Source organism: Aulostomus chinensis, chromosome 6, assembly GCF_037954235.1.
Source record: "Aulostomus chinensis isolate RoL2024-O1b breed Wild chromosome 6, RoL_Achi_v1.0, whole genome shotgun sequence".
In the NCBI taxonomy this organism is placed as follows: domain Eukaryota; kingdom Metazoa; phylum Chordata; class Actinopteri; order Syngnathiformes; family Aulostomidae; genus Aulostomus; species Aulostomus chinensis.
Genome location: NC_141325.1, coordinates 26,515,262 through 26,538,654, shown reverse-complemented (window position 1 = coordinate 26,538,654; position 23,393 = coordinate 26,515,262). Strand labels below are relative to the sequence as shown.

Genomic DNA, 23,393 nt, shown 5'->3' with positions numbered 1-23,393 from the left:
TTTCCTGCCAAGGAAAGTCAACATGGCTCACAGTGAGATAGAATCCTTTAGGTCAGGGAAGCAGAGACATCCGCTGTATATTTGAAACTGATCCATTAGATTAATATCACAAAAAAAACGAGAGAAAAATCATACAAAAGTTCTCAAGAGGTGATAAGAAATGTTCACTCACCTGTCGTGCATTGCTTTTGAACAAAAAGATGGAGAACATTTGACAGCTAAATTGGCAGGTGTTCATTCAGCCAAACTCTGGGCTCAGATTGTGTCAACAGGAGTTGGACCAGTTGTGTCATTGTTGGCATTGAGTCATTATGGGATTTTAGATGTCTCAGTGACGTCTTGTGTGACATCCTTCTCATGAGCTAATAGTAAAATAAGTACGTGCTTAAATATTTATCAAAGCTACCGAAAGAATCCACACAGGTAGGGAGCGAGAATCTGGGCATACTAAGAAGTCTACTGATGTGCTCCCCAGACACTATGTCATCATGTTTGAACAAGAACTGAAGTCCTGGCTTGCACTTTGCATCGCCGATTCACTCTTCAGTATGTCGGTGTTAATGGGTGAATGAGGCAACAGTGAATAGGGATCAACAACCACAACTAACTGAAAATGTGAGCCAAAAACAACAATTCAATTCATATTATGGGCTTGCTGAACTGTTGCACCCAGAGTATAGATTTGCAACAGTTCAGTAAGTCCAAAGTTCAGTTTGTATTGACGTTTTTGGGTCACAGTTTAGTTATATTTGTTTGTTTGTTTTTTGCATGGTTAAGAGGAGACAACAAGTGACAGCAAATCCCATAGTCACTCACGCTGAGCTGAAATGAATGTATACATGAACATAGGCACTGCTGCAGTTGGATGTCTGTGGCAAATGTAGACAGACAGCACCGCATCTTGGTCCTGAGGCCAGGTCCACAGGTACTTTTAGCATCACCAAAGAACCAGACCTGTTGGCACGGCAGCCTGAGTGCATGTTCAAGCATAGTGATGGTCGCTGGTAAAGGTCACCAGTGCTTGTATACTCTGGTCTGTACATTGTCAGCAAGGGTGGCGCTGATCAGCCATTCCTCTGTGTGTGTGTGTGTGTGTGTGTGTGTGTGTGTGTGTGTGTCTGTGTGTCTGTGTGTGTCTGTGTGTGTCTGTGTCTGTGTGTGTGTATACAACTTGTGTATACTGTATAACTTCTCTTTCATTATTGAACCCAAAAATTGCAGTTAGATAACATTGATTCACTTCATCAATCCAGAAGAGTACTGAGACGTACTCCACAAGGACAATTTAAAAAACAAACAACATGATAAAAGAGAACAAACATGCAGTCCAATAAAGACTACAACTGCATGAATTGGTTATATATTATCTGTAGATTGTCAGAATATTTTATTTTGTTTTGTAGAAGTTGAAGAGTCTGATGTGTGTCGATAGGAGGGAAGTCCTTCGTCATTCTTCACTGCTTCTTCTGTGGAATGACTGTTTTGTGCAGTAGGTGGTGTGTATGTCCATGATTGTTAAATGTATCTTCAGCGTTCTCCTCTCAGTCACCTCCACCGGTGAGTCTGGCTGTAAACCAAGGACCGAGCCACCTTAGTGAGCAGGCCCGCCTCTTTACCCTTGATTGCACCTCCTCAGCACACAATGGTCTTAAAGAGGACACCAGCCACCACAGTGTCATGGAATACCTGCAGTATTTTGTTGTATGCGTTAAATGGCCTCACTTTCCCAGATCTTACTTTTTTTTGTACAGTGCATCTGTGTTAGTGTCCAAGTCTAAGAGTGTGCCAAGGTATTTTGGACCACCTCCAGTTAGTAGGGCAGGCCTCCTCTTCGTAGACTGTTGCCAGTGCTTTAATGCTAGAGGCAGCTGGAGGTGGTTACTCCTTCACCAGTCCACAAAGTCACCACGAATACGCCCCACTCAGAGGCACTGGACTCCATAGTCTGCAGTCTTGCAATAACTGTGTGGATGACATCACATCACACATGGTAGATACGTTTTTTGTTTCCATCTTCTCTCGAGGCATTGTGCCCCTGCTCTGCATCCCTGGGACCTCCTCGTCCTTCTCTTCTCACCTGGGATTGTGTGCTTTGTTCCAGCTGAACTAGACAGGCAGAAAGCAAAAAAGCTTCTCTCTTTTGTATCCGATAGGTACTCCACTATGGCGGCAGGCTGGTAAAGAGCCGCCTGACACCAATGTCCATAAATAACAAAAACAATAAGCACATCTGTTCTTGGGCCCATGCATGGGTCACAGTATTAGTAACATTTGCACATAGCTAAGAAACACTGACGTAATTCACCAACAGACAGAAATAAACGAAACACTTGCAGAGCTACTGCCACATGGCACAGCATCTACAGTAACCCTTTATTGGGTAGATTGGTTTAGCATCCCAAGTAGAGAGAGTTGCAAGAAAAATGAAGATGAAGTTGGGGGCAAAGGTCATAAAAGTTCCATTCCATATCTACCGTATGTTCTCTCGAGCACAAGCACATCCCCTCCCTGTCAAAAAAATCAGAATATGTTGTGGCGCAATCTATAAAAAGAGATGTCTCCTTTTCCTCACTTTGGACATGAGTTTGTCTGTAACCTTTCACTTCACGCTGATATCAGTGTGCCAGACTTGCCAAAGTGAAGTTGAGAGTGATGTGTTTACAGATGCAGGCGGCATTCAACCCTCGCTGGACTATTTGTCTGATTCCGAAGGCATCTTCAAACAGAGTGAGATGCCCAAGCCTTCACCCAGCAACACGGGTCCAAGCTGGCAGTATCAGTGACAGCAGCTTCTCAACAGCAACCCCAGAATGAGTGTGTGTGTGTGTGAGTGCGCGCGCGTGTGTGTGTGTTTGTGTGCGTGTGCACGCTAATTCACTGTGCACTCTTGTTGCTGGGCCACAATAATAAAGCACTGTCAGAAGAGCCTGCTGCTACTGCTGTTATTGTGCCTAAATCTAATCACGACTATCCTGTTCTGGATCTTCCAGGTTAAAAGCCGCCTTACGAGGAGAGTTTATTTCAGGGAAAGAGCTGCTTTATAGAGGAAGATGAAAAAAATGTGTATCTGTTTCTTGTGGCTCACTGAAGCTTTTCTTTCTCTTTTTTTTGCACACGTCACTGTCACTGAACTGCATGTTGGGGTTTTTATTAACCATCAGCTGCAGCTTGGTCTTACATCTATATCCCACAGCTAGGTTTTATTTCGCCTTTGCCGAGAGTGATACACTCATAACCTCTAGGTTTCCCTACAATTGTTTTCACACAATAAAGCCAAATGCTTGTCTATGCTCATAACCTGAGCAGCAAATCAAATCACACACTCATGTTGTTCCTGTGACAGTTGAAACCCAGCCAGCAGAAACACTTTGACCGCAATAGAAAAGAAGATGATGTCATGTGTTTTTATGGGTGTCTGCAGTGCTTTAATGACTGGGGCTGTATAGGCAGACAACTGAAAATTCAGCCTCTCCTTTCACAGTTGGAAATGCACAAATGTTTTTGGAGGCAGGCATTGGGTTAAACATGGTGCAACATGCAAATGGATATACTATCACCCCCATGTAACCCTGGGGTGCCCACAGTTACCTTAAGGGGTATGTCAGAAAACATCTGCAGTATTCTCGTAAAACGCTCATTGAAAAAGAATCCAGTGTTTCATGTTTTTCTTAACCACATTCCGCAAAGACTCATTCCTACTTTTTCTCTGATTGTTCCTGATCCCCGATCCATCTCACTTCACATGCTGATGCACACTCAAGGCCTCTGTACGTCTCCTGGGTCAGAGGAAATTATGGCCCCTTTAGCACCCAAAATGTTTTCGGACTGGCTCAAATATAAACATCAGCAGAAACTGTTAGTGGACATGATACATTGGCTGAAGACCAAGTCCTGACATCTGCTCTCAAGCTTCCGTTACCATCAGACAGAGCACCAAAAACTAGCCAGTCAGAGTCAGAGCAAGGCTACGGCTGCATCTACTGGGCATGCAACCTCAGTATGTCCAGTTCCTTTTAGGTAAAGGAAAAAAACAAATCCCTTTGACACCCGGTGCATTGCCTGACTTTCTAGAATATTAATGAATGCTTGAATTAAACTAGTCGATCACCAACAGAAGCATCACAAACTGTTAGTGCACACAGAACAATAGCTGAAGACTGAGTCTGGACATCTGCTGCGGGGCTTCGAGGACTGGGTCTGACAGAGCCAGCATTAATGATAGCAGTCCTAGCTTAGCCACTGCTGGTGAAGCAAGTGTCAACACTCACATGCAGATGAGTCCTCATTCATGAGAAGTCACTCATACTGTGCCTGAACTGATGAGCATCATGTCACATGTTTTATGATGAAATATGAGAAGTCCTATGAGGCTGCAAAAGGAGCAAAAACTGTTAATAACACTGTCATGTCTCCAAAAAAAGGACAACTTTATGCTTCTTGCATGTCTTTTTTACTGTGATTTCCTTACAAAAATAGCAATATTTTACATCCAATGAACATTTGCCATTGTTTTTGCAGAGGTGGAGGAGGTGCATGATAGAAGGGTTGAATGTTTCAGGAGGTTGGGAACTACTGCCTTAGGTGATCGTGACAGGTCCCCTAAGGCACAGAGTTTTAGAGTCACTAAAATAAAATGTCCCACATGAGGAAACATCCTCATATGCAAATTTCTAAATCTATTTCTAAACTGTTTTGTTAAGCACGTGTTGTGGCAATGCGTTCTTTGAGCGGCATTGCTTGTAGGAGTGACAGCAATGACAAAACAAATTAGTAGCACAGTGATGATACATTCAACTAGGGGCACTAGTCCATAAGAATTACTATCTCTTGGAAAATGCACATATGGCTGAGTCCAGAGAGGACATTGTGCAGTCAGAAGGGAAAATAATTATTAGAGAGAGGACCAACTGTCATGCTTGGCCACACACAGGTAAGTCTGAATTGTACCAGGTCAGATCAAGATCAGACTCATAAATCTACAATGATGGGACCTACAAATAGACACACACAGCAAATCTAACTTCCTTCAATGACATTGAAACTCACGCAATCTGAGAAAACTTTATGTTTCAAAAAAGTATTCTAATTCCACTCTCAACTTTACTTTTCACTCATTTATCAAGATCCACAAAAAAGTGACACATTGAAAGATATTATCAATGCAAATTTGCCTGTCCTCTCTAATATTAAAGAAAGTGAAAAATCTCCCTGGGTCCACCCTGGTCTCCAGCATTGCATAGATTCCTCTTGGGCCCATCCCCCCAGCAAGTTTAATAAAAATCAGCTTACTAGTTTGTGCGTGTCCCGCAGACAAACAACAAAGTCATGAGTGGACAATATCCAAAATGTCATTGCTATCAGTACCCCATACTCTCAGCTTACCTGAAAATGTACCTCAAATTACAGATACCCAGAACCTACAAGGCTACCTCCTATTAATGGTCCAATAAGAGCATTAGATTGAGGTCCATTCAACTACGACATAAAGCTGATGTGACCCTCGATAAGCTGAATCAGAAAAGTTCCTGTTTTATCTTGTTTTCAGACTAAAAGAGTCATTTGGTGCGTTAGCAGGTTTTTGAATCAAACAGAATGTAGAAAATGCTTTTATGCTGCGCAACAAGTACATGGAAGAGGATACAAAAAATATAGTTTAACAAGAAATATCATATTGCTGTTGTATGCACTTGCAATGCGTGCCTGTCACAGTGACCTTGACCTTTGACCACCGAGATCTTTTCAGTTCATGCTTGAGTTCCGGTGAGCAGTTATGCAAAATTTAGATAAACGCACTCAAGGCATTCCTGAGGTATCGCATTTCCAAAATGGGAGGCATTGCACATGTGTGAGTGGGAAGTGATCTTGTTCTTTGATTATTAAAAAGAAAAAAGAAGCGCTCAAGGCATTCCTGACATATCACATTATTGAAAATTTGAAAGACAGACGATCCGAAAACAATAATACCGCCGGCCCACGGCTGCTGCTGCTGGCATGGAGGCAAAAACAGACAGGAAGAGGGAGATAGAAGAGGGAAGACAAAGATGAGGATAATGCGTTGGTGGTATTTCCACCTGCTGAAAAAAGCCACTTGACGCATCCATTTCTCAATGTGATTTTATAAAAAAAAAAATACTGGAATTCAGTTAATCTTGAGTGTTCAGCTGCAGTCGCCATTGTGACACTTCGTCTCTACTATACGAGATAAGCATTCAGCTAAGAGACGTCTCTCCAACTCCTCTTCACCACAGAAGGCCACACAAAACAGTAATGCAGACGTTATCTGTGTGGTATCAAAAAAGTAAGGCAACTTTAAAAGTGCCCGTTTAACCCCTGTATTGGACAGTTGGAGGTAACTGTCACGAGGCCATGGAGCAAACTCAGTGAGTCTTAGCTTGTATAGTTACACTATACTGTGTGTGTGACCTCTGAGGAATCAGCGTGAAAAAAATATATGATAAATTTGAAGCTTTTAGGACAAAGGAAACCTTTTTTGTCTGTTCTGGGTGTGATGTCACTTGCCATTTAGTCAACTGACTTCTAAGGGGACAAACAGAATTACGAGGCTAAATCTTGCAATGTCAACACGAGAATAACAAAAACTGCCTCAAGACTCACATCCACCTCACAGCTGAGTGGAATCTTAACCAGGTCACCTGTCCAACATTAACACTGGCCAGCTAGTTTTGCCATTATCCTGCTGACAGAGAAACAAATAAACAGCACTGAAAAGCCGTATTGCCAGAGGTAAAGAAGCTGACCTCTGGCTCCCCTTTCAATGACCCCTGTCTCCTCTAGCTGAGGTCCCTTGATCAGCACAGCAGACCTGTGGCAGAGAGGCATTCAGGGGCCTGATATTCAGTTGTGACAGATACAAATGTGATTTGACAGCTCGTGCAATAGGAGACTGACACCATGATTTCCAAACGAAAACAAACATACGGCCAACAGCAAGGTTTTTTTTGTTTGTTTGTTTTTTTGCTCCGGGAGAAAAAAAAAAAGTCCTGATGATAAATTCAGTCTTCTCAGCAGGATTTGTGCATTATTCGCATGGCTGCCTTAGATTTTAAAAACAAGCCCGATCTTCTGTAGTCTTCCAGCCTCTTCTCCCCTGTAGCAGCACATTTGGAGGCTGGGAGGAGAGACACGCAGCAGGGCACCAGCGGGGATTGGTCGGACACTCCACGCTGCTCAAACCTAAACAGCAGCGTAAAAGCAGCCTGTCGGAGGAGAAAGCAGCGCTTATCCGAGTCAGTCGCACGAATACCGCGGTGGAGGACATTTAAATGGCAATTTCTGACGAGTGCATGAGATAATGGTGATAAATTATAGATTCTGAGGACACTGTGTTGCTGTGCACCGAATCCTCCGTGTGCTGACAAGCGGCATCACAGCGCCAGACAGCGCGGCGCTGTTTTCTACCATCCGCTGAGGAGCATCTGCTGGCTGGCTGATCATGGGTCTGTCCTTCTGGTAGGCCTAATATTGTCTGAGTTGCAACATAAACAAAGCCTGCATCTGTAGAGAAAAATAACACCATGGGTTCCAGGCTGAGCAGACAGAGCAGCCTGGACAATGAGAATTTCTCCAAAAAGCGACGCAAGCTTCTGGATAGCGCGGGAGAGAGCGACAGGGGCAGCCGGGGTGGCGGGGACTTTCTGTTCGCGCTGATGCTGAAATCAGACAAACTGCCGGGGATGCTGCGGAGGAACAACCACAGCCCCTACATGAGGCGAGTGGCGTGGATCAAAGAGATCCAGAAGCTGCTTCGTGATCGCAGGATCGAGCAGGCAACCGACGTACTCAGATTACTGAGGAAGGTGAGTCTTTGCCAGAAAGTCGGACCTTTTTACACATGTTCACTACTGCTTCTAGCCTGTTGTGATACTGGTGCAGTTTACATCCCAGAGCAACAGATGGAGGGCACGCAGGAGCTCTTCCTGTTTTTGCATGTGAGTCCAGATGTATATGGAGTGCCACAGGTGCCCCTCCATCACCCCATTCTCTGGACTGTGACCCCTGCAAATCTACCCTGTGTTTCCTCCCAGAGGTTATTGCATGCAAGGCCCTGCAGCCTCTGCCACTTCTTCCAGATCGTTTGATAGAAAGTAGGCCAGTGGCAGAGCAGAGTACCTGTGACACATTGTTTCAGTGACAGACAAAGCCTGTGACTCACAGCGTCACACTCGCTGTGCATAAACGTGACATTAGATTAGAACAGATGAACTGTATCCCAAATGAAGAAATGATCCAATTGCAGGTTGTGTGTCATTGGAATTATCATCCCAAATTGTACTGGATGAGGGAGTTCAGTGTTTTCCCCCTCGGATCCCACACACAAGCAGAGTTCCATCACCACTCCATCACCCTCTCCTCATTTGTCCTTGTTTCCACCGCTCTATGGCCGGAGTCTCACCTCTCCTACAGCTGCTCTAACATTCCCATTAGAGCGGCCTCTCCCCTCCAGCCCCCAGCGCTGTCTCCCCCCTCACTGTAATGGCCTATGCTCCAGCACCGACTCTTGTTTAAAAGAAGGTCACTGCTGTTGCTTTAATAGTGCGCTTCCATACTTTGTTGTGCATCTTGATGCAGCTATGTAAACCCCCTGTGGTGATTCTCATAGAGATTATGTGTGTCTCTGTGAGCTGAAGCATTTTTTAGACTCTTTGGTGTCTGACTATACCAAAAAATAATGCAAGAAGCCTCTGTTTATGTTTTGAGTAATTTGATAAGAACTTGGAGGACATGCAGCACCTGGAGGACGTGCAGCACCTGGAGGACATGCAGCACCTGGAGGACATGCTGTGCTGAGTTTGGGTCTGGGGTGTGCGAGTGTTGGGGATGACACACTGAGATGACAACCTCACCTGACAGAGATGATGGACTGATACAACAGACAGATGAGATGGGACAGCTTTTGAAATGATGGACTGAACTGACAGATGGAGTTGAAAGAGCTTTTGAGATTGGAGAGCTGTTGAGTAGACGGACAGAGACGACACAGCTTTTGAAATATCAGCGGCTTTGAGATGACAGACTGAGTTGACAGAGCTTTTAAGATTACAGAGTGGCACGACGGATTTGACATAACAGAGCTTCTGAGTTAACATACTGAGATGGCACCGCTTTTGAGATGAGGCTGAGATGAGAGAGATTTTAAGATGAAAGACTGAGATGACAGACATTTTTACATGATGGACTGATGTGACAGACTGCGATGAAAGGGTGCATGCAGAATGAGTGAGATCAAAGTCAGAAACTTAAAGGGAGGTTGTGTGATATCACCCAACTATGACACAACCCATGGACCCGCCCCTAAAACAACGGGCAGCATACAAGCACCATCGACGCCCTCTCATCTAGTTAAAACATTATGATGAACAGTAGACATTTGTTGCAGTTGTTATGTATGAGCAGAGGTTGAGAACATGCAGAGACAGTGTGATATGTAGGTGCAGTGGAAATATGGCAACAGCCTTGGTGATCCAATTTGTTTGCTTGCCCTCGGGCTCTCCTCTGTCTTTTAGCTGTCAGCCAATCCAGTGTTAATTACTCTGAAGCCCGGACACAGGAGACGGTGGAACCTCCTTAATCAAGCCCAGCAGATAAACTGGCTAGCCTCAGCTCCATGACAGCCACATCGCAAGGGACTTATGGGCCTGCCTCCTCTAAATGAGCACCACTTCCATTAAGCTTCACGTGTTTTATTATCACAGCATTGCAAGCAGGCAGGCAGATGTCACAGAGATTCTGATCTCTGAATTTAAAAGGAGTTCGTTGCAGAGTTACACACCAATTAGATGTGTGACATTGAGCTCAAGATATGAAAAGATCTGAGCCTTGCTGCAGATATGGGAAGGATTCTGGAGGCTTCATGCTGGGCTTCCTCATGACAACTGATCATGTAAGTTCTGAAGAGAGATATTTTAATACCTTGATTTTCAAAGAAGGGCAGACAGAGCTTCTCCCCCGCCTCGGTTTCAGTGGGGATCTGCCAGCCTCCCACTCAAACTGCTTAATTACAATCAATCCCGGTCGTGCTCTGAGAAAGGAAATGGACATATGTGCGTGTGAGTGTGTGTTTGTGCAGGTGTGTGCAAGATTCTCCCAGGCTTGCTCCTCATTAAACTTGCATGGACTGCACAAGTGCTTGTCATCATAGTCCCCCTCATTAGGATCTGGAGGATGAACTTGTTGATGAAGGCAGATTGTACAGTTCAGTACACACAGCTCCATCGCTCACTGGTGGTTGTCTCATCACACTCAAAAGGCCATCAAAAATCCCTGTTTTGGATTAGTTTGGATTTGTTTTTAATGCAGATCATTTTTTATTTTTCACTTTCACGAGTAAAGTATAATGAAGTACTTCCGGCCATATTTTTGAATGGATTTATCCACAGCACAATTTTGGAATTACTTAAATTCTAACATTACATTACAAGCAATATACAAAAAGTCATCAGTGGTATTGTGTGTGAAAACAGCGTGCACTGTCGCAGTTTGGGATACGCAGTGTGGCTCTGCACCATGGAGGTGTAATTAAATTTGAGTTTCTCTCTCCTGCAAAAGATAAAATCTACATTTAATGAAAACAACACATCTTTTGGGGTTATATCGCCTTTGACACGACTGTTTCAGCAGTCAAGCATGTTTTTCTGAGGTCTGAAGTGACAGAGCAAAAATGCTGAAAACTGTGCTCCAGTGTTCACTTCCTCTCTGCTCTTCTGCTTTGTTAGGATCTGGGTTTGGAAGGCACCTCACTCAACGACATCTTATACAAGAACGCTGCCTTCCTCAACCTGGTGGACCCGATCTCGCATGAGCTGCTGCTGAGCTTGGCTCGAGAGATGCAGTGTCCCAAGAAGGTCAGTTTTACAATTTCTTCCATGAATATTCCCCTAATGGTTTCCTTTTGCTATAAAATGTTCATAAGATCAGTGAAAATCCAGTCTGAGGATTTGATCAACCTACATTTCTCCTGATAGATTGTACAAAAGGCTCCCTGTCTGGTGATTTGGTTAATTAACATCTGAGTGAAGTTGGACTTCAATATTTCAAGAAAAAAATTCCAGTATTTTTCCACCGGTGTGTGTTGGGTCAGAATGATTGATAGTGACTAACGTTATTAGAATTGTTCGGATGTTGAACAAGAGCGCTGTGACCACAGTCGGCAATGGCTGCGAGTAGCACACAAGGGAAAGTCTGCTAAAAGAGTTTGTTTTTTTCTGCTGACCGGCTCAGATCGTCACTGTCAGAGTCCCACTCTCATCCTTGCTGGACTCATGTAGTTCACCGATATTATATCAGGTTCTGCTCTTCAGAACACAGGTGTTCTTCCTCTGTCGGCGTCAGGTGTCAGCACCTACAACCCTTCAGACTACTCCGCCTGTTCCTCTCTCATCACTCCGATCTTGTACGACTGGATCAAATAAATACAGACGGTCATCACATTCAAATGATTATTTCACATCAAAATCAGCTTAATATTCATCCATTGAATTAAATGATTTGTAGCGGTTCGTTTATGACCAAACGCTCTGCTCTGGTAAGTTGCAGTATGAATTCTCAAAGACAAAAAAAAAACAAAAAAACCCAACAAACTCCTGAAGGCTTCTTCAGAACGCTATAATAACAATAGTGTCAGGATGCAGTGACTCTACGATCGGCAGGATGTTTCAAGTTTGAATATTCAATCCACGACAAGTCACAATATCTGTGTAACTGACAGGAAAATACCTTGAAATGAACGACGGAGTTGAAGATTTAATGCTCACGTCCACGTGATTGACAGGTGATTGTGTTTATAACAACTGCAGGACAAATTAAAAAGATGTATCAGATTCAGGCTCCTGTGAATGGATGTTGTTGTGCAAGAGGAAGTATTACCATGTATTTCAGCAGGGATATTTTATCCTGCTTCTGGTAATATGAGCTGCCTGGTGTAACATCACCCGCTATGTAATCTGCTCAGTTCCACAATAGTACTTTGTACCTCTCTGTTGGATTAAGCAGTGTGAGAGAAGCCGCAGATATAATGAATATTTCCTTTATATGATTCTGACAGACGATCATTTATTGAATATGCTTATTGATACATACAAAGAGAAGGGAGGCTGCTTAGTGGCCATTTTACCCGATTCCACATGAGCATCCAAACACCCTGAACAACTACAGTCTTAGTCTGGTTCTCACCAACATTTACCCTGGGCAGATTGTGATGTGGGAAAAGCTTCGTGGAGAACATAGTTGATGAGATTTAAACATTTCATTCAGCGATGTAATTTTCACAACTCAGTAACACATTTAAGACTTATGTATGACATCGTTAGGATTACAAAGCTAATATTGGGCTACGAACGCACTACAACAATGGAGGATTTCAACGTCTCCACAACGAGCTTCACTCTTCTCCTGTTTTTGGTGGTGATGAGGTTTCTATACTCGTTCAGCCACTCGCGAGCAACCTCTGTTTTTAAGAGACATTAACCCTTAGACATTCAGGAGTGGGGTTTCTACTAGCAGGGGAACCGCACGCCCAACGATGCTAACTTACTTTTGGGTTTAAGAACTTCTTCCTGCACCGTTTTCTAGAGAAGCTGTTGAATGCTGTGTAAGCATGACTAATCATTCCTTTCACACGTATTCTATGTGGTTTGCAGAATTTGTGAAACCATGGATTTCCTCATTTTTATATTTGATTTACCTGAAAACTCATAAAAGCGGAGTTCAAACTTGTTACTATCCGCAGAATTCAATATAAAATCTAAGAGGACCAGCTTTCCCAAGAAACAGACGAGGTTGTGTTGCATTAATGTCACAGTATGTCTTCACCTCCAGCGGTGAATATTACATTATTTTGATGCAGGCAGTGACTACCATCAGCCTCACCGTCAGAAACATGGTAATGAACTTAAATTGCCTGAGCTGAATCTCCTGTGTACATCCTGTGTTTTCTCTACCAGTGCACGTTGCATGTTATTAGGTTGTCTTGTTCCAGCACAGCAGGTAAATTGTGTTTTGCTCTGAAGTAGCTCAAGCCGTCACAGGTTATAACGTATCTGTTTGTTCCTTCCATGTGAAAGATATGACAGTTCTCACTAGATTTTAAGGACTCGTTCTGCTTCATCATCCTTCCCTAATGTTACTCTCTCTCTTTTTACCTTTATTAACGTGCCTTCTGCTCTGTTCTACAGGATGCAGACACCATAAAGTCTTCTGATAAGATTTGCAGACAGCTGATCTACCACCTGACCCCGCACTCAAAGTGGCTGAGGCAGAGCATGTCCAGACGGAAATCCCAGGCCTGGTAAGCCCTTCTGTCCACACACCCACTCTGTAATAAATCTGCAGCTCCACACAACAGAGAGCGTGGCTCGACTCCATGTAGAGCGAGAGATTTCCATCTCTGTGGCTGACATTGAACTAGGACAGAGCTAGCCGCAGGCTGACCTGACGGGAATGCCATGGTAACCACAGCTGTCAGTCATCTTTCTTTTTAAGAGCTCAGGTTCATGCAGTGCTCGTCCATTGCCACTGGCCTCTCTCTCTCTTCAAAGGTGACACAACACATTTTCCCATCTGTCCGATGGGTGACAGGCTGGGGAGGTGATGTTCAAATATAATTGGACTTTACAAACGAGTGAATTGCTTTTGATGTGCAGAGTGAATATAGAAATTAGCCTGTTTACAAATAGCTTTTATGTTTGCCTATGAGTTGCTTGGGTTTCATGAAAAGACCATTCTTTTGGGTGTAATTGCTTATTCCACAGGCGGCTAGACACTGCAAATAACGCATTCATTTTCAAGAGATGGAAATTTTGGTGAAGACAAAGTGAACGCAGTGAGATGAGACAGATTCATTATGAGTCAGTTATGAGGCATCAACACGCAGGATCTGAGAGACGTGACAACATATTCACAGAGATCTGGCACCATCAGGCTGCACAATCACAGCATGAGCCCTGGCTTTTAATACAGCCCAAATCACAGGATTTGACTGACAGCATCTCTGGAAATGTGCATATACATAACATTGCTACATTTTAAAATTTTTTTAGCTGATGTGGCTTTTTGGTTTTTTTTTTGGGTTTGTTTGTTTTTTACTTAGTCATGTTGTTTGCTGGATGAATCCACAGAAAGAGAGAGTGAGAGAGGCAGTCTGACATAAAACTAAAGAAAACAAAGGGACAAAAAAAGAAAATCCATCATAAAAGAGAATATTAATACATGGAGGATGCGAGCTGTGACAGCTGTGCTGGGTGCTTACGCAAAAAAGCCAGGAAGAGAAAAGAACAGCCAGTGTCTGCAGTTTATTGAAAAAACGTTCTATGCTTTTATTAAAACAACTACTCCATGTTATAATTTAAGCAGAAACACTCATCAATTGCACAGTAAGAGTTATGTTTATTGTTAATGGAGTGCGGGTCAGATGAGTTGCTAGTGATGGTCCTGCAGGATTGGGTTGTTAAAGGAACCGTCAAAAGAAGATCTATGGCTACCCACAGTCTGCCCTGAGGCTGATTAGCTCATCGTTGCACACGGCGTAAGCAGCTTGCTGTACTCCGTCCAGAGTTTTAACAAAATTCAGTGATTGTTGCACACTTGCTTTAACAACAAGGCTGCAGGAAGTTGCTGCCTCCAGCCAAGAAATTATAGAGTACAAATGTATTAGCTGAGGGTTCGACTGAGGGGTCACGTCCTACGTTGAGGAGACCATAGCAATCACAGCAGTCGTATATATGAGGCCTTCCTATCCTGCCTTTGAGTCATTTTACATCAGTTGTGTAAAAGAAAGTATCCCCCATTTCCATTTCCACCGCTTCTTTATTGTAGTAACTCAACAACAACAACAACAAACCATTTTGGGCCACAATTCATCATGTGACAAATGTTATTGTTGTAATTACACAGTTTGGCCACCAAGTAAAACTGGCTTCAGTGGCAAGAGTTCTTCCTGCATCCAGGTCTTATTATGCATCCATGGATGCCTTATAATACAAATGTTTCTTAAAAGCAACCAAAGGTGTCTTAAAACTTTTAGTTAAGATAATAGGTTGTCAGGGCACCTAATGTCGAAAACTAAGGAATTGTCTGTTGCCAAAGCCATCTTAGTACAAGGCTGCGCTTTGGAGAGGCTGTTGTCAGGTTTCTCTTGCCAAGCAAGCTATTTCCCTCTGCTGCATGTGTTAATAGAGAGCTAAGCTAACCATCTCTTAATCTCACAGTTTTAGGTTCATGTGTATTGGGAACATTTAAGTTTTTGTTTGAGGGATTCAGCCCCTGACTTGAGACACAACGAAAGTTTTACACTTTTGTGAAACAAACTCAATATTACATTATAACTGCTAAGCTATGGAGGTGCTGTGGTCAGGTTTATTGCTAAAATAACTCTGTCTCTCTCTGTCACTGTTTATTGCAAGCCAATTATCTCGTGGCTTTATTTTCATGATTATTGGACACATGCAAGCTTTGGGTTGAGGGATGCAACCCCTGACTTGAAACACAACTAATGTTTTAAACTTTTGTCAAACAAACTCAATATCCATGTCTGTCAGATTTTGTTGTTAAGCTAGCTGTGTCCTTCGACTGCCAGCACTAAGCTAATCATCCTGCGGCTGTAGCTTCATGTTATTTGTACCTTTGCAAAAAAACAAAACAAAACAATAAGCACTCATTTATGCATATAAAAATATCACTTATATGTAGTTTTGCTTTAACCTCTCTTTAGCTTGTGCAATTACTGCATCAATTATGCAATAAAGCAACAGTCTCAGCTCTGCGAGGTTTCTCAGTGTTCTGAGGAAACAGAAACAGCTCAGTCCTTTTTAATCCCACTGGCTTGTTCATCCATTCATTATCCAGCATTAGCGTTGCACACTGGTTGCTCTAAATACTGTTCAGACATTTCTGACTGAAATGCCTCTCTGAATTTATGTCTGGATCTCACTAATCCCAAGTTTATTCGCTAGAATTGTTCATTTCTTCTTTTTTTTCACATTGAATGAATGAGCTTGACAATATGCTTGAAGCAAGCAGTGACCCACAAATGCTGCCAAGGGTAATTACACACGAGTGTGAAAATTTTCTTCACTTTTGTGTGCAGACGCTCAATTTTCACACATCAGATTTCACTTCATGACTATGTTTTTCTTTTGTCATCAGAATTCTTAAAATATGGAAAACAACCCTTTGGTTTATTTTAAGCGTCTGTCCATCAATTATCATATTGACTGCTGCATAGATTTTCTCTTTATTCTCAAATTCTGTAATGTATATTTTACTGAGCATGCTGACCAGGCATGTTAAGGTGCCCATCAGTCATTTTTATTGACAGCTTCAAGTCCTCTGCCAGGAAAATACAGAGGGGAGCACACAATGTGGTCTGAACAGCTCCTCAAGTCAGGTTTTCACCCCCCCCAAAAAAAAAAAAGTCTACTGAACAAAAAGCTATGCAGGCGGTGTCTGTGTATCTGAATTGATATGGACCACAAGCTGCAGGGCTGGATTTGCCGCACCATGAAGGGCAATGCAGCATGAGTGAAGGAATCCTGTCCGCAACAGTCTTGCATGAATGATAGAGCAGAAATGCAAGGGAAGACATCCGATTGGATTTTTATCTTTCGATTTCACGCATCCCGGGAATAAAATGCGTAATAGAACAAAGCTTGAAGGTAACACTTCAGCAATATCTCAGGGTACTTGAAAATGAAAAGTCTATTTACCATCCACCTGCTTTCTAATACATAAATTGTTCTGCCTTTTAATTCTTTTTATCCTAGTATTACTTTGAATATAAACATTTATGTTAATAACTCTCAAGTGATTTGGTCTGCACTTGCTGAATTCAAATGCTTCCTCATTATTTTTAATCAATGACACACAGAGAATGATGAGCCAAATACGGAGACGAGAGATGCACTTTGCTTCCCCAAGTGGCAACGCTTCATAGCCGGCAAATGTAAATTTAATTAAGTACCTAGTTATTTAATGACTTCTTGATTGGATGTGAAGTTTGCTGAACATCATCCAATATTACTAATATGTTGATACATTTGTGTCATTTCTGTTTTCATTCAATGTCGTATTGTGTGATTTGCATGCTAAAGGAGTCGCGCTCTCTCTCTCTCTCTCTCTCTCTCTCTCTCTGTGCTGTTAAATGTGGTTTGATTCACAAATGCCAAACCTCAAAGCCACCCGTAATCATTTGAGTCATTATTCAATATCTTTGAAATTGCTGACTGATGAGGTAATTTTCTCATTTAAAATGAATGTTCATATGGATTCCAAAAAGTAATCCGCTCCAAAAATTTCCACTGACTCTCTTTGTTGGTATCAGATTAATTGGAATGATGGAATAAAGAGCTTCCGGAGAAGACGCCTCAGACATCCATTTTTCACGCTCGCTAAGATCAAAAGAATGACTCTGTCTGAGAAGACGGGATGTGTGTGATCAAACTCCATTCACACCTACAGGGGCACCTTTACCGGGCTGTGGCCATTAGGACTTCACTGCCTCTGGTGAAGATGAGGTTTCTTTCACATAAAAACGAGACAATAGAGAGAGAGAGAGAGAGAGGTGGGAGGCAGTGGTTGGAAAGACTTTGATAAAGACAGGATGGCCTTGACAGTGCTCTTCGTGTATAGATCCTGTGCCCAAGAGCTCATCAAGCGCACTTCAGCCTCCTACAATGAGATGGTGTAATACCTCATACCTGCTTTTGTCATGGATCACTAAAACAATGCTCGGGGCACACCAGCCCTCCATTTTCAGCATGGCCAAACAACACTTTAACGCATCACAAGTGACAGGTACTGCAGTGGATGTTTCAGTAAGTCACTGGGTGCTGCAGGATGTTATAATTCACTCTGACACCGAATCAGTGTTACAGGCCACTTCAGTAACAGGAACAAGTTAAACACTCCACCTCCTCAGGGTGGGAGTGGGGATGGGGGGGTTGCCGGCACATTGGACTGACCGAAAACAAAAGGGCAAAGGAGTGTGTAGATAAAGTACATATGTTCGCTGTCGGCATATTAAGCAGTAGATAATGTCGTAGTCTGTCCTTTTATCACACTTTCCTCCAAAGTACCTACATCGTTGCCTCATTCACCCTTTCACAAACACTGATGGTGGAGAATGTCACGCAAGGTGCTAACCTTCTAATCAGGAACAGATGGGAGTTCATTATCTTGCTCAATAACACAGACGTAACCTACAGGGGAAGCAGTGATCGAGCCAGGGTTGCTGCATTTCCACTCTACCCTTCAGGTATGCCCCCTCAACCTGATATGACAGGATCATCCATTTCATTAATTCATTATGTAAACCACTTATCCTGCACAGGGTTGAGGAAAGATGGAGCATATCACAGTTGACGCTGGGCCGGAGGCCGCCCGCCAGTCGTGCAGACAGACAACCTCGACCACCTATACAGCAAATATAGAGTCTCCAGTCTTGCTTGACCTGCATATTATTGGTCTGCTGGCGAAGCCCGCAGAGAACACAACAAGACTCATGCAGAACATGCAAACACCGCACAGAGAGGCCCCAACCAGCGAGCAGGTTCCAACCTAGAAGCTTCCTGCTGTGAGGCGACAGTGCTAACTTCTGCAACACCGTGGGTTATTGTTTAAAATCACCCTCAAATCCTTCAGGTATTAAAGTGCATTTGTACAGCTGGAACCTGAAAAGGTTCCCATTTGGAAAATTACCACTTCCAAGGAAAGAGCATTCATACAGCAACATCGGATAGGTAACGCAGCCACCGCCTGAAAATCTGCTCTGTCTCTATAAAACGGCAAACAATGTCATTGTGCATTATAATCAAATGACATAAAACCTAAGAGGTCAATACTTCAACTGATTTGACTCAGTTACCATATTGAGGTCATTTATCTTGCCAGAAGGCTCATATGACACTAACTATACAAAAATTAGCTGCACAATGAAGACAAATTCACAAAAGGAGTATGAAAAATCATTTGACACCAGAAATGAGCCTGACCTACATGAACAAAAACTTGATGAGATTCAGAAAAAGTTGCAGTCCCAGTTGCACTATTGCACATTATCCTCAAAGGTCCTGTAACACAGGCTTGTGTTAAGAGTCTGTATACTTCCCGCTCATACATGAAATGAAGCATACTGCAGTGCCTGACACACACCTCCATATAGTGAGAGGACAGTCAAGAGAGTGCACAAATCCACTAGAGCCACACAATCAGCGTGAAAATGTCATATATAGATGCACAGATACACATGGGAGGAATGGGTGTCCTCAATCCTGGAATGCAAGAGAATTAAGATGCACTTCAAATCCCCACCGAAACATTTTCCTTGTCTTTTCCAAGTTTCCTGCTTATTTACAAAAATAATCAGATATAAACAGGACATCCACATCATCCACAATGCGGCGTTCTAGAAGATTCATCTCATTTCTGCCTAAAAAATATTGGAGCCAAATATTTCTGCACGTTGTGTTTTCATAAAACTCATCCTAATTTCCCTTTTTTCAAAGTAATCGGCTCTGTGCCTGTGCTATAAGGAGCTCCTGGCCATCAGCGCTTTAAGCTCAAGCTGCTGGCTAGTTCGGATGTTCTGGCTCCTCTGTTTACACTAGTAAATCCCCATGCTGGAGTCTCTGTGTCAGCCTTCCGCTCCAAGCCCACCCATTCACCCCCTCTTTTATACAACACAGGAAACACAACAGAAAACCAGGCCATGTTTCCAGGTCACCGGCAGAAGAACCACTAAAAAAACATCATCAATCAGCTAAAACTGATTTGTTTTTCATGACTGAGAGTCATTTACAAGAGCTCACTCTCTGTTCATTTTCCTTGACAGCCTCAAGACAACCCTACAGAAAAAGCTGTCCAATGACTCCGTCGACTTGTCCGGCATCCCTCTGTCAACTCGGGACGTCCGTCAAGTTGCCTTCTACCTCCAAAACAACAGAGACAGCGTGGTGGCTGTGGACATCAGCTTTACAGAGCTCCAAGATGACAATCTGAGGCTTCTTCTCCCTCTCCTCGGCTCGCTGCCCAAACTCAGCACACTGGCTCTCAACGGTAACCGCCTCACCCTGGCTATACTCAAAGACCTCACTGAGATGCTGAAAGACCCCAAGAAGTTTTCCAGCCTTGCCTGGATAGATCTGGGCAACAACGTGGATATTTTTACCATGCCGCAGCCGCTGCTAGTCGCCTTACGCCGGCGCTGCAGCCTGAAGAGCAGTCTCCCCACCATCTATGAGTACACAGAGGGCCAGCCCTACTGCTACCACCTGGAGACATCTATTGAGGAGCCCAGCCACTATGAAGATGAGGAGGAGGAGGAGGAAGATGCAGAGGAGGATGTGGATGACATGGCCAACAAGTTTGAGCTGGAGCCGTGGGGTTTGGGGGAGAAGCAGCTCTCCAAAGATTTCACCCTCCACTACTGCGAGAGGTGATGGGGTGTTTTTCTCCAAGGCTCTTTCAACTGTGGCTGAAATGTCGTCCCACAGCACTCTGTTACTTCCTTCGCCCTCCCGCCCTCACACCACGAGCCCAGTCACCCTTTGAGGCATGGGGGAGACCAGTGCCCACATTGTGAAATTCTCGTCCCAACACAGCTACCAAGCTATTCCTAACCATCTCTGAGTTAACCCACGCAAGATGACAGTGACGTGACAGTCGCAATGGCGGACTTACTGTGTTGGTGGATGGTGCTCTTGGGAACAAGGTGCGGTTTCATTGGAGGGGGGCTGGACGAGTTAATGAACCGGTGCTCTCTTTCTCTCTCTCCCTTTCTCTCTGTCTGATAGCCAAAGAGCCAATCCCAAGGAGATTTAGATCAGTTAGTTGGATGGAGGAGCAGCATCACGGCGGTAGCTGAAGTGGAAGTAGAGCTAGTTTGGAAGCGGTGGGTCCCTCTGGGTTCTCTACCAGGACTGAGACTATCTCTGGCAGGCAGAGCCTAGCTCCACATTGTGTGTTCTCTGTTAATCTCTCAACAAAAGCTATGACACAAGTTCAACAGACTATACAGCCGACGACCCGTCACGTGACGCTGGCAAAACTGCTAGGTCAAGACTTTTTGCGTTTTCCCCCCCTTTCCAAATGTCTACTTGTGAATACCCACGCAGCCCTTGTGTAAATGTAAATGAGGACACAAAACATGGCTCTGTTGTTTTACCACTAGCTATTTTTGTGCACTTTTGGTGAACAAAGCAATCTTAGAAGACAACAGGTAGGACTCAACAATGGGTAGCTGTAACGGATTGTTTTTGTACTTGCCTAAAAGCTGATATTCACTTCTTTGTGATTAGTCTTCATCAGTATTTCAGTATATTTATGACACTACAGTCAGCTGTTAATATGTTTTAGCCAGCGTCCAATCTGCCTTTCCTACTGTCGTTACGAATATATTGTCATTCACATTTACTAAACCTCTTCTTCAGTGGCTCTGTCTGTTCGGACACAGCCATGACTGTTATCTATCCTCTATAGTAGACTGACTATGAGTGGTCATGTCTTTTGCAGTAGCACATAATGGTTAAACAGACCGAATCACTGCAATGCACTTTAAAGCACTTTTCTTTTTGTATTTGAGTTTCCTTTATAGAATATCCTCCATGTGCATTTGAGACATGAACTGAGAGCAGAAGCTGAAAGCACGTCTTGGGAGATAAGATGATGACCAAATGGCTCATGATAGATTGGAGTAAAGAAAAAAAAACCTCTACCTTCATCAGCAAATATATAATAAATGTTCAATTGTGTTATCTGTGTTTGTAACCGTACAATGTTGGATTATTGGTGTAATTATTTGTGTTATTGTTTGGGTGTTATGTCTCTGTAATTATAATAATGGCTCGACGGAGCAGAGGACATTGAAACAATCGGGCAGCGGACGCCGCTGAGGGGTTACACAATGACATAGACAATGTCATTTCATACGGGAGTACAATCAGAGCCCTTTTATGTTGAATGTTTAATCTGAATGAGGACTGTCCGCTTGGTTTGTAGTGTGTGTGTGTCTGTGTGTGTGTGCGTGCGTGCGTGCGTGTGTGTGAGTGAGTGTATGTGTTCCGTGTGTCTTTGTCAAACTCTTTCTTGTCGTCTGTATTTGTCTCACGCCAAACACTGACTGCCAATAAAACAACTGATCTAAACCAAGACGTGTCTGGTCTGTTTTGGTTTACTCAGAGGGAAAAGCCATTTATTTATGCAGATTAGTCCGCCAACAGGATATTGAAGGAAAATCACTGTTGTTTTGTTTCGTGTGTGCCACTTTGTGCTATAAGGGAAACGCCTGAGCTGCCGACGTTTGCCAGCGGGGTAAAGGCAGGCAGGCTTGTCATCGGATGAGGCCCTACCCATGATTGTCTCCTGGCAACCTTTTGTTCCTGCTGCCAGACATGGTAATGTGGCATTTGCAACAGGTGGTTCCTATAAGGTCACAGCACAGTGTGACTGTCACAACCCCAGAGGTCCAAACGCCATGTGACAGGGCAACAGAGACCGCCCTAAAAATCACCAGGTCTTATGACCTTTCATTCAGGATTGATGTGTTTACTTAGAGTCTGAGTGAAATAACAACTAAAACCTTGCAATCGCACAGTTGCACTGTGACACTTGCCAGCGCCATTGTATGAATTCTAAAAACGTCCCACAAAGAGACGCATATAGATCTCATCGCATTTCTTAAGACAGTCAGGAAGCTGCTTTCCCCTGTTTGTATGAGTCACTGTTTGATCTGATTATCGTGCTCCAACTGCTGCATGCGCCAACACAGACATGAAAAATAACTTGTGAAAATAGCATTGAAAAGTCATCCAGATTGCTCCCAATACAGGAGCGAATTTACACAGCTGACATCAACAGCAGTGAACTGGTGTTGATGCCATGGACTCGCAATTTACTTCATCATGTCCGATTCGCAATCCACTTATTGTTTTTCCTTATTTCTGCACCTCCTCTTTCTCAGCTGAAATATAAAAAATACACGATGTCACTCGCAGTACATACAATTTGCTTCTGGCAGATTTTATTTGTACTAATATATTTTTGTAAAGTCTACTTTTAGTGGCCAATTAGGGCTGCATAATTTAGAAAAAGTCCAACTACAATGATTTTGACTGATATCTCAATGGCGAGATAATTTTCAACGTTATTTTTATTTGAAATCATCATTTTGTGGGGATCTGTGTTAAACCAATATTATTTTTTCTTAAGTCTGTAGAGTATGGTGTATAGACAGGACAGTTCTATAGCGCCATAATATTTACTTTAACACAATTCTTTAACATAATTAGCCTTTACCAAATGTTTTGCCTTGCTGTTATTTGAAAATGACAGTGGGTCATGTTGCGTTTTCAATCAAATTCTGATTAATTGTGCAGCACAGCCAAGTT

General features: G+C 43.2%; 1 protein-coding gene across 2 annotated transcripts; it reads left to right on the top strand.

Annotated features, from left to right (window-relative positions):
• Nucleotides 1–7,128: 7,128 nt before the first annotated feature.
• Nucleotides 7,129–22,146, top strand: lrrc75ba (leucine rich repeat containing 75Ba). 2 transcript variants are annotated; one of them, XM_086207231.1, is made up of 4 exons: nt 7,129–7,817; nt 10,734–10,862; nt 13,191–13,303; nt 19,841–22,146. In XM_086207231.1, the coding sequence occupies exons 1-4, from the start codon at nt 7,536–7,538 to the stop codon at nt 20,445–20,447; spliced, it is 1,131 nt and encodes a 376-aa protein (XP_086063357.1). In that variant the 5' UTR covers nt 7,129–7,535; the 3' UTR covers nt 20,448–22,146. The 2 variants fall into 2 exon arrangements, with proteins under 2 accessions (XP_086063357.1, XP_086063358.1); XM_086207232.1 differs by lacking the exon at nt 7,129–7,817 and adding an exon at nt 9,141–9,901.
• Nucleotides 22,147–23,393: the final 1,247 nt, after the last annotated feature.